Below are 13728 nucleotides of genomic sequence, written 5' to 3' on the forward strand. Positions count from 1 at the left end.
TGGCTCTGGGTCTTTGCCAAGTCTATGGACCTGATATTCCTTTTCTCCACCCACCTCCACACTCCTTATTGGTGTCCCTCACCCCTGGGTGACATGAAGCAGTGGGAGTTCCTTTCCAAAAGGTGGGGGCAGACCCAAGAAGTTAATCTCTCAGAATCTTGCACCTGGAGCTTCCCAGGTGGCATGAGTGGTACAGAACCCGCCTGCCAAAGCAGAAGATGTAAGAGACATGGGTTCAATCCCTGGGTCAGGAAGATCCCCTGGAGGAGGGCATGGCAACCCACTCCAGTATTCTTGCCTGGAGAATCACCATGGACAGAGAAGCCTGACAGGCTGTAGTCCATAGGGTCGCAGAGTCAGACACAACTGAAGTGATTTAGTAGGCATGCAAGCACATAGCATCTCCTCTGCAGAGACTGTGGTTGGAGAGTTGGTGGGATGGACACCTGGATCCTGACGAGGCTCTCTGCAGCCACAGTCGGGTCAAGGGCCTCTCTAACTCATTGCCTCTCCCCTCCACTTCTTCCTAGGGCGCTCCTGGCAACCGTGGCTTCCCAGGTCAGGATGGTCTGGCAGGTCCCAAGGTGAGTGGGGGAACAGGGACTGGGGGTCCACATATCACTAGTCAAATGGCTTTCTGCTGACCCTCTGCCTCCTCTTGTGTAGGGAGCCCCTGGAGAGCGAGGACCCAGTGGCCTTGCTGGTCCCAAAGGAGCCAACGGTGACCCTGGCCGTCCTGGAGAGCCTGGCCTTCCTGGAGCCCGGGTAGGTAGCAGAGATGCTTCTGTTTTCAGCTTCCAACTCTGAGAAGACTCCTCACGCCCTACCCTACCTGGTCCCTCCAACCCTGTGCTGACACCCATCCTCTTCTCTCTCCTAAACAAAGGGTCTCACTGGTCGCCCTGGTGATGCTGGTCCTCAAGGCAAAGTTGGTCCTTCCGTAAGTCCATCCTCTGGGGTCATTGGGAGAGGTTGGGGGGTACTCTTGGGGAGGCAGGTGGGAAAAGAGTCAGGAGCCGGGTGGGGGCAGCCTGTGAATTTTGAGAACTGGGGAGGGGAATGGATGGGATGGTAGGTCCTGTGGCCATATGCGGCCTATGCAGTGACTGCAAGTTCTAAAAATGCCACCCCTTGTGCATCTGGGCCTTCCTTTGGGGAAGACAAAGCTTGATGTGCACTTTCATGAACAAAACTTCTAAGCTAAGCAATGCCTTGTCACTGATGAGGCCTGTGTGTGATGTGGGCTGCCGGTTGCGACCTTGGTCAATCCTACATGCTGTTTGCCTGGCCAGTGACCTGCCCTAAGCCTGCGCTCAGTAGATGGACAAATGTGGTCTCATGTCCATGTGCTGAGAATGGTGTCCTCTCTTTCAGGGAGCCCCTGGTGAAGATGGTCGCCCTGGACCCCCAGGTCCTCAGGGAGCTCGTGGGCAGCCTGGTGTCATGGGTTTCCCTGGCCCCAAAGGTGCCAATGTAAGTAATCACCTGCCCTTCCATTTCCTGCCACGTGGTGCCGCTATCCCCCTGCCCCTGGGGAAAGGGCTGGGTCCCAAACAGTTAACCCAAGGGCTGTGATGAGCGAGATCCATGGTGCTCTGGGTGGCTCGGACCTCCACGCCCCACCCAAGGAGTGCCTGTGATCAGGGGAATCCCAGGGCTCTTTAGAGCCCTCAGAACATCTCAGCTATGACACTGATCCCCGGGGCAGCGCTATCAGCTCACACCTCTGAGCATAAGAGGTGCTGATCCTCGACTTTAGCCTTTGCTGTCCATCAGGCAGTGGCCCCACGCCCCAGTCTCCCCAGCCAGCCATACCCCTACTCCCACCAAAGCCCTCCACCTCATGGCCCTGCCCTCTTTCTTCTAGGGTGAGCCTGGCAAAGCTGGTGAGAAAGGACTGCCCGGTGCTCCTGGCCTGAGAGTAAGTATCTCCCCACTGCCCACCCCTGGGTGTCTGTTGGACACCTGTGGGGAGGGAGCATCCCTGTGGCATGCTCCTGGGACCCCTGGTTGGCAGCATGATGCCCATGGCTGAGCCTGTGCTGCTCTGGGCCCTGTGGGAGTCCACCCCAGGAGACTTTGGTGGCTGACAGCAGCCCAGGAGGCTGAGACAGCTCCTATGCTGAGGACTGAGGGAAAGGAGGGGGATGGGAAGGGAGGGCGGGGAAATGGAGTTCAGGTGGAGGGTTGGCTGGAAACTCTGGGCCACATAGTGCACCTGCCCGGTCCTGGGGTCTGCAGAACTGGAGAAGTGTATCATGATATCGCCCCTCTCTCGCCCCACTAGGGTCTTCCTGGCAAAGACGGTGAGACAGGTGCTGCAGGCCCCCCTGGACCCGCTGTAAGTACCCACCCAGCCTCTCTAGGTAGCCCGTGGGCAGGGGCTTGGGGGGGTGATGGAGCTGACAGATGTGGATCTGGGCTGATCCAGGACCCCTGACCCAGCCTGAGCAGAGGCAGTGTGGACCCCGCCCTGGTGGCCCGGGGTGCGGATCACTCACTGATGGGAGAACGGTGGGCAGTGAGGGTGGTGTTGCCTGCTGTGGGTGGCCCCCTGGCCCCTCTAGCCCTGGATGTGGAGCCCAGGCTCTCCAGAAGCTGGCTCAGCTCACCGTTGTCTTCCTCTGCAGGGACCAGCCGGTGAACGAGGCGAGCAGGGTGCTCCTGGGCCATCTGGGTTCCAGGTAGGCGGCTGGACTGGCTTCCTGTTTATTCTCTGTCCAGGGCTCTGGGGCAGCAGCAGCACCCCCTCGATGGGGGCCAGGGGATGGGTCTTCCCTGCACCCCAGCTTTTGCCCTGTGCTGGCCTCCCCAGAGGGTGGGGCAGCAACCTCACTCCTTCCCTAACTAAGTCACCTTGGCTTCTAGGGACTTCCTGGCCCTCCCGGCCCCCCAGGTGAAGGTGGAAAACCAGGTGACCAGGTGAGTATGGGGCTCTGTGAATCTGCAGCCTGTTTAGGTGGGAAGGTCTATTCTGATGCCCAGGAGGCAAGGGCGGGAGGGGGAACAAGGAGCCCAGTGAGGCAGGGAGGGTCTGGGACCCGCAGTCCAGCTCTCCACAGTCTGAGCTCAGCAGCTAGCAGGAGGGGCACTCGGCCAAGGCTCCGGGACAGAAAATCCTTGCTCTCTCACATTCTTCTTTGATCTTCAGGGTGTTCCTGGTGAAGCTGGAGCTCCCGGCCTCGTGGGTCCCAGGGTGAGTGTCCTGTTGGCCATTCCCAAGTGGCCTCTCTGAGCGGTTCTGCCTGCCTGTCCCAGCAGAACCGCAGCCCCGGGTCCTGGCCCGCCACTGCCCCCCTCCCGCCCACCAGTCCAGCTCCGCTCCTACCTCCCTGCGTCTCCCTGGCTCTCCGTTCTCTTCCGGCCTCCGCCTGACTGGTCCGTGATGTCTCCACTCCAGGGTGAACGAGGTTTCCCAGGAGAACGTGGCTCCCCCGGTTCCCAGGGCCTCCAGGGACCCCGCGGCCTCCCCGGCACTCCCGGCACCGATGGTCCCAAAGTAAGTGAGGCCGGTGTGGTCCTCCGGGTGGAAGGGGAGGGGGCTTGGGGGTTGAAGATGGAAGGAGGGAGGGATGGAGGGTGAGACCCAAAGGGGTCTGGGCAGAGGAAGAAGGGGAGGAAAGGGGGCTTGGAGTGCCCGGAGGAGGAGCTGCCCACCACAGAGTCCTCTCCCCCACAGGGCGCAGCTGGCCCAGCCGGCCCCCCTGGGGCTCAGGGCCCTCCAGGTCTGCAAGGCATGCCCGGCGAGAGGGGAGCAGCTGGTATCGCCGGACCCAAGGGAGACAGGGTGAGTACCGGGCTGAGCAGGCCTCCCCCACATTCCCTCCCACTCCCCACGGCACCCAGTCACCCTCTTGAGGAACTTGGCGGCCCCTCCACGGCTCTCTGACCTTTAGTGACATGATCCTCTGACACATCCCTCCATCTCACTTCTCTTACTGCTCGTCACCCACCCTGAGACCACAGCAAACCCCTCTTGACCAGGCTCTGACCCCCACCTGGAGCCCCATTCAGGGAGGACATTGAGCTGGCAAAGGGGGTCTTGGAGTGCCTCCCTGAGGTGGCCCGTTTTCTCTATTCCACAGGGTGATGTTGGTGAGAAAGGCCCCGAGGGCGCCCCCGGGAAGGACGGTGGACGAGTAAGTGGATGCTGGTGGCAGGCTCCCTGGGGTTGGGATGGGGACGGATGCAGGGATCCCATGCACTCAGGGGACAGAGGGGCCGTGTGTGACCATGGTCCCTGGTCCTGTCTCAGTTATGTGGGCTGGGCATCCGCAGGGCCTTCCCTGTCAACACTGGGACCCTGGGGTGAGAGGGCGTTCTGGGGGCCATGGAAGGATACACCAAGGGCCCCTGGGTGTGGGCAAAACCCCAGGCTCCCTGCTCGGCACCGCGTCCCTGGCTGCCTCTCCCGGGCCCTCACTCGGCCTTCTCTTCCCAGGGTCTGACTGGCCCCATCGGCCCCCCTGGCCCAGCCGGTGCCAATGGTGAGAAGGTGAGTCATGGACCCCTTTCTTCACTCTGCCCCCATCAGATCTCCTTCTCACCTCCTGCCAAAGACTGCTCTCTCTCCTCCCCTCAATCAACAGCTGTCACCCTCCTCTCCAACTGCTGTAAGGAGTGAGGGTGGGGGCCTTCTAAGCAGCAGAGTCCTGGCGGTGCACGCCATTGAGGGAAGCAGAGGGGTGGGGCACAGGTGTCTTTCTCAACACTCTGAGGAGGCTGCAGGTGTGGCTGCGGGTCAACTGGGGAGACCGGAGCCCCCACCCGCCGTCAGGGCTGCTTCCTGGGTGCACTTTGCTCTGGAAGGGCCCCCTCTGAACCCACACCCCTCATCTCTGGCTTTTGTACCCCCTCCCCAACCTTAGGGAGAAGTTGGACCCCCTGGTCCTGCAGGAACTGCTGGTGCTCGAGGTGCCCCGGTGAGTATCTGCCTGGAGACTGGCCCTGCAGGGGTGTGGCTCCCTCCCTGCAGTTTGGGTCTGGGGATGGGGATGGGAGGAGAGATGAGAAAGGAAAAAGAGAAGGCACGCACCCCACTCCCATGATGTGATCATGGTGGAGGGCCTTCAGGTCCCCAGACCCTCTGGCCACAGGAGGCCTTCTGACCTGGGTCGGTTTGTTTAGGATGGAGCTCCCTGACCCCTTTACTCTGGGGGTTACTGCGCAGTAGGCTGGGCCAGGGCGGGCTCTGGGCTCCCAGGAGGGAACCGAGCAGGCAGGCAGCTAAGCCTCTGCGCTCCGGGCCTCTTTCCTCACAGGGCGAACGTGGAGAGACCGGCCCCCCTGGACCCGCTGGATTCGCCGGTCCCCCTGTGAGTGTCTCCGTCCACCTTCCCTGCCACACCTTCTACTCTGGTCATTCCCCAGCCCATGGGGGAGGGAGGGACAGGGCTTAAAGAGGAGGGGAAGGGCTCCTTTCCCTCCACGCCGATGTGACAGTCCCAACCTCAGAGCAGGCGCTCAGACCCAGGGTGGACATACACTCACACAAAGTCTCTGGCCCTTTGGGAGGAGTTGTTGCCCCCACTCACTGGCTTCCTCCTTCCCGAGCCAGGGTGCTGATGGCCAGCCTGGTGCCAAAGGTGAACAAGGAGAAGCTGGCCAGAAAGGTGATGCTGGTGCCCCCGGTCCTCAGGGCCCCTCTGGAGCTCCTGGGCCTCAGGTGGGTAAAACTGAGCTCCCCTGGGAGCTGACCCCCAGGACAGGGAAGCGGGGTGCAGGAGGAGGGGCCTGGGCAGGCCAAGGGCGGCTGGGAGGCCTGGCTGCTGCAGCCGCGGCGGAGGGCAGAGGCTGCATAAAGGAGGAGTTTGTACTCAGGGATGAAAGTTCAAGGAGCTATGCTACCCTGGCTTTTGTTGTCACGGGTGTGGGTGCCTGGTGGGGGCTGGAAGAGGGAACGCAGGTACCGCTTGTGTCTCCCTGAGTACATACAGCTCAGGCCGGAGCAGCCAGTCTCCTGGGAGACCCTGGTTGGGCTCTGAGAATGCCTAATGGGCTTCTCCTCCCAAGGTCTCCTGGAACATGAGTCTTCTACTGGTCGGGGTAGCAGGCCCGCCTGTGATAGCTTCTCCAGGCTGGGATGTTCATGTTGACAAAGCTGCATCTTTGTGGTCCTGGCTCTCAGGAGTCTGTGGTCGGGACGACTGGGCCTCACTGTCTCCCTTCTTCCTCCTCAGGGTCCTACTGGTGTGACTGGTCCTAAAGGAGCCCGAGGTGCTCAAGGCCCCCCGGTGAGTGAGGCCCCCATCCCCACTGTCGCTGGGCCGGTTGGAGGGCACTGGGGAGTGGGTGGCAGCTTCTCTCACACCCATCCTGGCCTCACAGGGGGAAGGACCGGCCCCAGAGGCTACGCCCCACCTCCTTCCTTCTTACGCACTTTTGCCCCCACCCATTCCACAGCCAGGTGGAAGAGAGGATCCCCCTAGAATCTAAATGCCCCAATCCAATCCTCCCCTGCAGAGGCAGCGAGAGGCAGTGGCCACACTCTGGTGGCCCTTTCTGCCTCTCTAACTCCCCTGGCTGCTCTGCACCCCCATGCCCCTTTCCACTCCAGCCTGTGAGACCAACCCCCCCAACCTTTGATTCTGGGGCCTCCTGAGGGTCCAAGGTGTTGAGTCTCCCCTCTCCTCACATAGGGAGCCACTGGATTCCCCGGAGCAGCTGGCCGCGTCGGACCCCCAGGTTCCAATGTGAGTGCCACCTTGGCTGGTTTCTACCTTACCCCTAGCAGGAGGCACAGGCAGGGGTCACAGAGTCTGGCCCAACCCCATGCACATCTTGTGCCCAGGCCCACACCTGGGAGGAGCAGTTAACTGACTGTGGGGACCTGTTCTCCGCGTGGAGAGCTGGGAGCAGGGGCGGTGCCCTTTTGCTGGCCATGGGCTTCTGCCTCCACTTCACTGTGGACACACGTTTCTTGAACACACTGTGCTTTATGAGAAAGTCTGCATCTCGCCCTCGGGGAGCTCACAGTAGGGGGAGGAGAGATGATAACTCACCGGGCTCACCAACACTGTCTAGTGCGGGGGGTGGGCGCAGAGGCTCCTGGCTGAGGGGATCGAGGTTGGAGCAATTCCCTGAGGACTGGTGGTGGGAGTGAGGCCACAGGGAAGGAAGCAGGAGAGTCAGAACAGGGAGAGTGTGCAGTGGCTAGAGAAGCCAGGCTGGCTGTCCAGAGCTCACGTGGAGTGAAGATGGAAGAGGTGGACCAAGGGGGTCAAGCTGCCCTTACTGTGGAGGAAGCCCCCAGAGGGTCATGGCAGCCTGGAGGGATGGGGAAGGGTGAGAGGAATTCTCACTTCCTGTGATTTGCTTCTCCTAGGGCAACCCTGGACCCCCCGGTCCTCCTGGTCCTTCTGGAAAAGATGGTCCTAAAGGTGCTCGAGGAGACAGCGGTCCCCCTGGCCGAGCTGGTGACCCTGGCCTCCAAGGTCCTGCTGGACCCCCTGGCGAGAAGGGAGAGCCTGGAGAGGATGGTCCTTCTGTAAGTCCCACCCCAGGGCCAAGGTCCCTGGGGAAGGGGTGCAAAGTGCCTGGGCTCCCAGAGCCTGGAGTTGGGGGGAGCAGGGCTGTGGGGCTGCCGGGAGGGGGTTGCTGCAGAAAGTGCTCTGCAGGGCAGGAGGAGCACTGACCCTGACCCCCGCAGTGGGCAGCTGGCCGCAGCACAGATGGGAGGCAGCTGCGTGCCACCTCTCAAGTTCTCACCTCCTTCCTCTTCTCCCTCAGGGTCCCGACGGTCCTCCAGGTCCTCAGGGTCTGGCTGGTCAGAGGGGCATCGTTGGTCTGCCTGGACAGCGTGGTGAGCGAGGATTCCCTGGTCTCCCCGGCCCCTCGGTAAGTGGGGACGACTCTTCCTCCAGGTGAGCCGGCCCCGCCTGGCTCAGGTGGAGGGTCTACACTGGGTGTTCTTGGTGGCCCAGCCACCTGCTCTGCACCCTTGGAACTGACCCCCGGTCAGCCTTTTCCCCGGAAGGGCTGAGAGGGGCCTCGGAGCACACACTCAGCCTCCTTGTCGCTGCCCCCAGGGTGAGCCTGGCAAGCAGGGAGCCCCTGGAGCATCTGGAGACCGAGGTCCCCCTGGCCCTGTGGGTCCTCCTGGCCTGACCGGTCCTGCTGGTGAGCCTGGACGTGAGGTGAGCAGTGGGTCCCACTGTGGGGACGGGGGAGCCCTGGAGGAGGGGGGTGACAGGGTGGGCCAAGCCCAAGTGCCCAGATGTGATGGGAAGGTTGTGACGAGAGAGAGAAGGCCAGGGAGACTAAGAGCTGGGTGCACGGGAGGGCGGCAGGAGGAAGCTAGGTGGGAAAGCTTTGGCTGGACGGTGGGGGGAATAAACCTGGGCTCCTGAGGGAGGACGGGGATGGTGGGCAGCTCTGATGGCGTCTGCTCCCCTTTACACAGGGAAGCCCCGGTGCTGACGGCCCCCCAGGCAGAGATGGCGCGGCTGGAGTCAAGGTGAGTGTCTCGTGCGGTGGGGTGGGAAGGACACTTCTTCAGCCTGGCAGGGTCGGGGACAGAGCCACGTCCCTCCTTGCCTCCTCTGGAAATTCCTCTCTGAGCCTGGGACCTCTCTCCTGACAGGGTGACCGTGGAGAGACTGGCGCTGCAGGTGCCCCTGGAGCTCCCGGGCCCCCTGGCTCTCCTGGCCCCGCCGGCCCAGTTGGCAAGCAGGGAGACCGAGGAGAAGCTGTGAGTATCTTGAGTCAGTAAAAGGCCATGGTGCAGGAGGGTGGCTGGGTGGGCAGGGAGCTCCTCTCCACCTCCCACCCTCCCCTGCCCTGCCCCAGGCCCCAGGGACAACCCTGGGTCTGGGCTGTGGAGCAGCTGCCTCGGTGCCCAGGCCATGGGCAGACGTGGAAGTGGGCCATCCTTGCCTTGGCTGCTCTCTGACGTTGCCCCCACTCTCCCCACAGGGCGCACAAGGTCCCATGGGACCCGCAGGACCTGCTGGAGCCCGGGGAATGCCAGTGAGTACCTGAGTGCCCGGTGCTGGGTCCTGACGGGGAGGCTCGGTGGCAGGGGGCGGGGGGGGGGGCGCGCAGGGACCTGGGGCTCCTTGGCGCAGGTGAAGCCGGCAGAGGGCTCTTGCTCTGGGCTGAGCTGACCCAACCTGTGTCTGTGTGTCTCGTTTCCAGGGCCCTCAAGGCCCCCGAGGTGACAAGGGAGAAACTGGAGAGGCTGGCGAGAGGGGACTGAAGGGACACCGTGGCTTCACCGGTCTGCAGGGTCTGCCCGGCCCCCCTGTGAGTGCTATTGTCTGTGCTTGGCTCCCCAGGGCCTCCCACTCTGCAGGGACCACTTAAGTTTCCCAGGCTGCTGAAGTGACTTGGGATGATCCTAAGAAATGTCCGGGCCTGGACCTCCTCCGGGTCGGAGGGAGGAGCCCATGGAAGGGGCATGGGGCTGGGGGTGGGGGAGCAGATACATGTCCCAGCCAGCTCCCAAAGTATATACCCATTCAAGAAGGCCTCCCAGCCTGGGGCCCGTCTGTGCTGACCTCTGACCTTGGCCTCTTCCTTCCGCACAGGGTCCTTCTGGAGACCAGGGTGCTTCCGGTCCTGCAGGTCCTTCTGGCCCCAGAGTGAGTGAGAGGGAGTGAGCCCTCCCTCGGGGTGGGGCCAGGGTGCTGGGCAGGTGTCTGAGGAGGAGGGGAGTGTGGCTGCTTCTGGGGAAGCCTTGGCCTCAGGGGCCCTCACCGGGCAGCGGAGGCGGGACCAGCTTGGTGAGAATGCGGCCAGAGAAGAACCCGAGACCCCAGGATGAATATATGAGTGGCTCTCGGCTGTCAAATAGCCCCCCCTGGGAACAAGGGTTTACAGAGAGGATTGTAGGAGGGTAGGAAAGCTGTCAGGCCACCCTGCTGGTTCTCAGCCACACACAGGCCAGCATGGGGTTCCGTGACTGAGAAGTGAGGAAAATCGGGAACAGAGTGGCTAGTGCTAGGAGGGCCCCCTCCCCAACCCCAGGTCCTCCCCACCTTCCCTTTGTTGATGCTCTTTCCTCACTGCCTGCCTCTCTCCTGGCCTGCAGGGTCCTCCTGGCCCCGTCGGTCCCTCTGGCAAAGATGGTGCTAATGGAATCCCTGGCCCCATTGGACCTCCTGGACCCCGTGGACGTTCTGGCGAGACTGGCCCTGCTGTGAGTGTGCAGACCCCGACCTGCTGTGTGGGGCCTTCGCAGCACTGGGCGGCTGGAGCTATCTGACACTAAGGGCTTCTTTCGGGGTGTCTGCCTGCAGCTAATGTGACAGCACCCTTTATCCTGGGAGCCCCCTGGAGGTTCAGAGGGTCCACGGGAAGCAGAAGAGAGGGGCTAATGAAAGAATAAGGCACATTCTGTGGTTTTCTTGATCCTGTCCCATTGCATGTACACACACATCCTCAACCTCATGGGATGGGAAAAGAAATTCTATTGATGGTACATTCTAGAAGGTGGGGATGGACACAGGAAGGGTGGCGTCCCTGTCATTCCTGGCTGATTTCTCTGTTCCCTGCTGCAGGGTCCTCCTGGAAACCCTGGACCCCCTGGCCCTCCTGGCCCCCCCGGTCCTGGCATTGACATGTCTGCCTTTGCTGGCCTCGGCCAGAGAGAGAAGGGCCCCGACCCCCTGCAGTACATGCGGGCCGATGAGGCAGCCGGCAACCTGAGACAGCATGATGCCGAGGTGGACGCCACACTCAAGTCCCTCAACAACCAGATCGAGAGCCTCCGCAGCCCCGAGGGCTCCCGCAAGAACCCAGCTCGCACCTGCCGAGACCTGAAACTCTGCCACCCTGAGTGGAAGAGCGGTGAGGACCCCCACCACAGAGAGCAGGCGGTCAGCCCCCTGGGCCCAGCCCCGCTCAGAACACAGGAGCAGAGTCAGACCTGGAAGGGTCTAGCATGGGTGTCCCCCTGCACCCACATCTCACAGCAGAGAAACTGCAGCCTTGGCCCTGTCCTGCCATGGCCACACGGCGGAAGTGATGTCAGGGTCAAGTTCCATCCAGGCTGGCCCTGAGCCTGCCCTTCTGCGTGCACCCATTTAGCCCTGGATGTTCCCCTGGCCCATTCCCTCCTCCTCCCCTCCCTTTGGCTGCATGTGGCCCTCACACCCTGCTCCTCTCCCCCTGGGTGTCCCCATAGGCCTATCTGTCACTCCAGGCAGGCCTGGCTTTCTCAGGAGCGTGTGTCTGTGCCTATCTGAGCCCCGATGGGGTGTTGCCTCCCCACTGCAGGAGACTACTGGATCGACCCCAACCAGGGCTGCACCCTGGATGCCATGAAGGTTTTCTGCAACATGGAGACTGGCGAGACCTGCGTCTACCCCAACCCAGCCAGTGTTCCCAAGAAGAACTGGTGGAGCAGCAAGAGCAAGGACAAGAAACACATCTGGTTTGGAGAAACCATCAACGGTGGCTTCCATGTGAGTCCGCCTCTTGCTCTAGGCTGTGGAGGGGGCCTCAAAACCTCCCTCTGCTTTCTTCTGGGGAGTTTTCAGCACCTTGTTCACATTCCCACCAGTTCTGGGTGAGAGAGGGGGCTTAAGAGGAAGGAAGGAGGAGATAGGATTTTTTTTTCCCCATTTAAGAGGTGGAAGAAGAGGTCCTCGGAGGCCTGCTCCACTTTCTGGAAGCAAAAATGTCTTCCCAGTGACCCCTCCCCTAGCCCCCTTCAGCTCCTCCTCACCCCGGTCAGCTGGCAGCCCCCATCCCCGGGCCTCATGCTGCTGCCTTCCATCCTCACAGTTCAGCTATGGAGATGACAACCTGGCTCCCAACACCGCCAACGTCCAGATGACCTTCCTCCGCCTGCTGTCCACCGAGGGCTCCCAGAACATCACCTACCACTGCAAGAACAGCATTGCCTACCTGGACGAAGCTGCTGGCAACCTCAAGAAGGCTCTGCTCATCCAGGGCTCCAACGACGTGGAGATCCGGGCTGAGGGCAACAGCAGGTTCACATACACCGTTCTGAAGGATGACTGCACGGTGAGTCAGGCGGGCTGGGCCACCAAAGAGAGAGAGAGCTTCCCGGGGCCCAGGGCTCAGGCTGGAGCAGGCTGAGGGCTGGTCCACAGCGGGCGTCGTGGTCCTAAAGGGGCATGCATGTAAGGAGCTGTGTAGGGACGACACACCAGCAACAGCTGGCAGAGATGAGCGTGTCGGTTCTGACTCCTCCCCTCCCTCGGTCAGTGTGTGGTGACTGGTAGGAACAGTCATGCAGTGTGTGGGGGCCTCTGCCCTTGCAGGGGGGGTGCTCACTGTAGGGGATGGGGAGGAGAAGGGCGGGGGCCAGGGGAGGCTCTGCTGCTGAGAACTAGAGTCTGGAATCGAGGTGGAGGTCAATCCATAAGAGAACTAGAGCCCCCCAGGGTGTTCTGCACTTGGTGTTCTGTGATGCTTGGTTTTCCTGATCACAAGGCATCCACTGACTCTCCTCTTGTTCTCCCCTAGAAACACACCGGTAAGTGGGGCCAGACTATGATCGAGTACCGGTCACAGAAGACCTCACGTCTCCCCATCATTGACATTGCACCCATGGACATAGGAGGGCCCGAGCAGGAATTCGGTGTGGACATAGGGCCTGTCTGCTTCTTGTAAAAACCCGAACCCAGAACCAACACAATCCATTGCAAACCCAAAGGACCCAAGTACTTTCCAATCCCAGTCACTCTAGGACTCTGCACTGAATGGCTGATCTGACCTGACGCCCATTCATCCCACCCGCTCACAGTCTGGACTTTGCTCCCCTCTCTAAGAGACCTGAACTGGGCAGACTGCAAAATAAAATCTCGGTGTTCTATTTATTTATTGTCTTCCTGTAAGACCTTTGGGTCAAGGCAGAGACAGGAAACTAACTGGTGTGAGTCAAATGCCCCCTGAGTGACTGCCCCCCAGCCCAGGCAAGAGGCCCCCCTGCAGGTGCCGGGCGCGGGAACTGTGTGTGTCCTACACAATGGTGCTATTCTGTGTCAAACACCTCTGTATTTTTTAAGACGTCAATTGATATTAAAAACAAAAAAATTATTGGAAAGTACATACTGGCTTGTGCTTCATGCTTTATTTATTTTCCACGAGTCCTGGATTCTGTGGGCAGGACAAAACGGCTATTCTCAGGCCTTCTCTTGACTGAAGCCACACTGCCTGGTTTAGCCACCACACACAAACTTGCCTTTTTTTTGTAACCCTTGGCACTGAGTGGAGCCCAGCGGTGGACGAGAAACAGAGACCCAAGGTTTGGGAAGGGAGGCGCAAGGCGGAGGTGGGGGGGCTTGTTCTTGAGTGTAAACCCGGGCACACTTCCAGGGTGGATTAGTGCAAGAGGAGAGATGCGCTCTGAGCTCGGATGGGGATTGTGGGGTGGGGGGGGTCGGGCTGCATCCTGCTACTGGGGAGAGATCAGAGATGCTCCATGGGAGGGGGTGGTGCATGATGTGGGGAGGGGAGTGAATCCACAGAGGCCCATGGTAAGTGCACATAATCAGACAATCTTGCTGACCTACTTATCTATGTCTTTCCCTAAGACTTTAGTTCAAGGAGAAGTATTAGGGCTAAACACTCACCCCTTATTCCTTTTTCCTGGCCTCTATTCCTCACTTCCTGGGCTGGCACTTGAAGCTTCCACGGATGTCTTCTCAACTGTGGGCTTATGAATGGACAGCCTTCCACTTCTTGCTTTTCAAAGACTTGTGTATGTGGGGCAAAACATGAGGAAGTGGACATCTTTTCCACTAGAGGGGGCTGGTG

General features: G+C 60.9%; 1 protein-coding gene across 2 annotated transcripts in view; it reads left to right on the forward strand.

Moving 5' to 3' along the window:
* Positions 1 to 13018, forward strand: part of COL2A1 (collagen type II alpha 1 chain) — a 30396-nt gene extending 17378 nt beyond the window's left edge. For both annotated transcript variants that reach the window (XM_043885866.1, XM_043885875.1), the window contains 31 exons: positions 531 to 584; positions 667 to 765; positions 887 to 940; positions 1375 to 1473; positions 1868 to 1921; positions 2288 to 2341; positions 2631 to 2684; positions 2869 to 2922; positions 3152 to 3196; positions 3401 to 3499; positions 3680 to 3787; positions 4086 to 4139; positions 4442 to 4495; positions 4869 to 4922; positions 5262 to 5315; positions 5558 to 5665; positions 6180 to 6233; positions 6639 to 6692; positions 7325 to 7486; positions 7729 to 7836; positions 8028 to 8135; positions 8402 to 8455; positions 8582 to 8689; positions 8914 to 8967; positions 9136 to 9243; positions 9528 to 9581; positions 10031 to 10138; positions 10500 to 10788; positions 11218 to 11405; positions 11728 to 11970; positions 12436 to 13018. In XM_043885866.1, coding sequence (XP_043741801.1) covers positions 531 to 584; positions 667 to 765; positions 887 to 940; positions 1375 to 1473; positions 1868 to 1921; positions 2288 to 2341; positions 2631 to 2684; positions 2869 to 2922; positions 3152 to 3196; positions 3401 to 3499; positions 3680 to 3787; positions 4086 to 4139; positions 4442 to 4495; positions 4869 to 4922; positions 5262 to 5315; positions 5558 to 5665; positions 6180 to 6233; positions 6639 to 6692; positions 7325 to 7486; positions 7729 to 7836; positions 8028 to 8135; positions 8402 to 8455; positions 8582 to 8689; positions 8914 to 8967; positions 9136 to 9243; positions 9528 to 9581; positions 10031 to 10138; positions 10500 to 10788; positions 11218 to 11405; positions 11728 to 11970; positions 12436 to 12582 — 2937 coding nt within the window. In that variant the 3' untranslated portion in view covers positions 12583 to 13018. The remainder of the gene's footprint in view (positions 1 to 530; positions 585 to 666; positions 766 to 886; positions 941 to 1374; positions 1474 to 1867; positions 1922 to 2287; positions 2342 to 2630; positions 2685 to 2868; positions 2923 to 3151; positions 3197 to 3400; positions 3500 to 3679; positions 3788 to 4085; positions 4140 to 4441; positions 4496 to 4868; positions 4923 to 5261; positions 5316 to 5557; positions 5666 to 6179; positions 6234 to 6638; positions 6693 to 7324; positions 7487 to 7728; positions 7837 to 8027; positions 8136 to 8401; positions 8456 to 8581; positions 8690 to 8913; positions 8968 to 9135; positions 9244 to 9527; positions 9582 to 10030; positions 10139 to 10499; positions 10789 to 11217; positions 11406 to 11727; positions 11971 to 12435) is intronic.
* Positions 13019 to 13728: the final 710 nt, after the last annotated feature.

The sequence above is a fragment of the Cervus elaphus genome, chromosome 3, assembly GCF_910594005.1.
Source record: "Cervus elaphus chromosome 3, mCerEla1.1, whole genome shotgun sequence".
Classification (NCBI taxonomy): domain Eukaryota; kingdom Metazoa; phylum Chordata; class Mammalia; order Artiodactyla; family Cervidae; genus Cervus; species Cervus elaphus.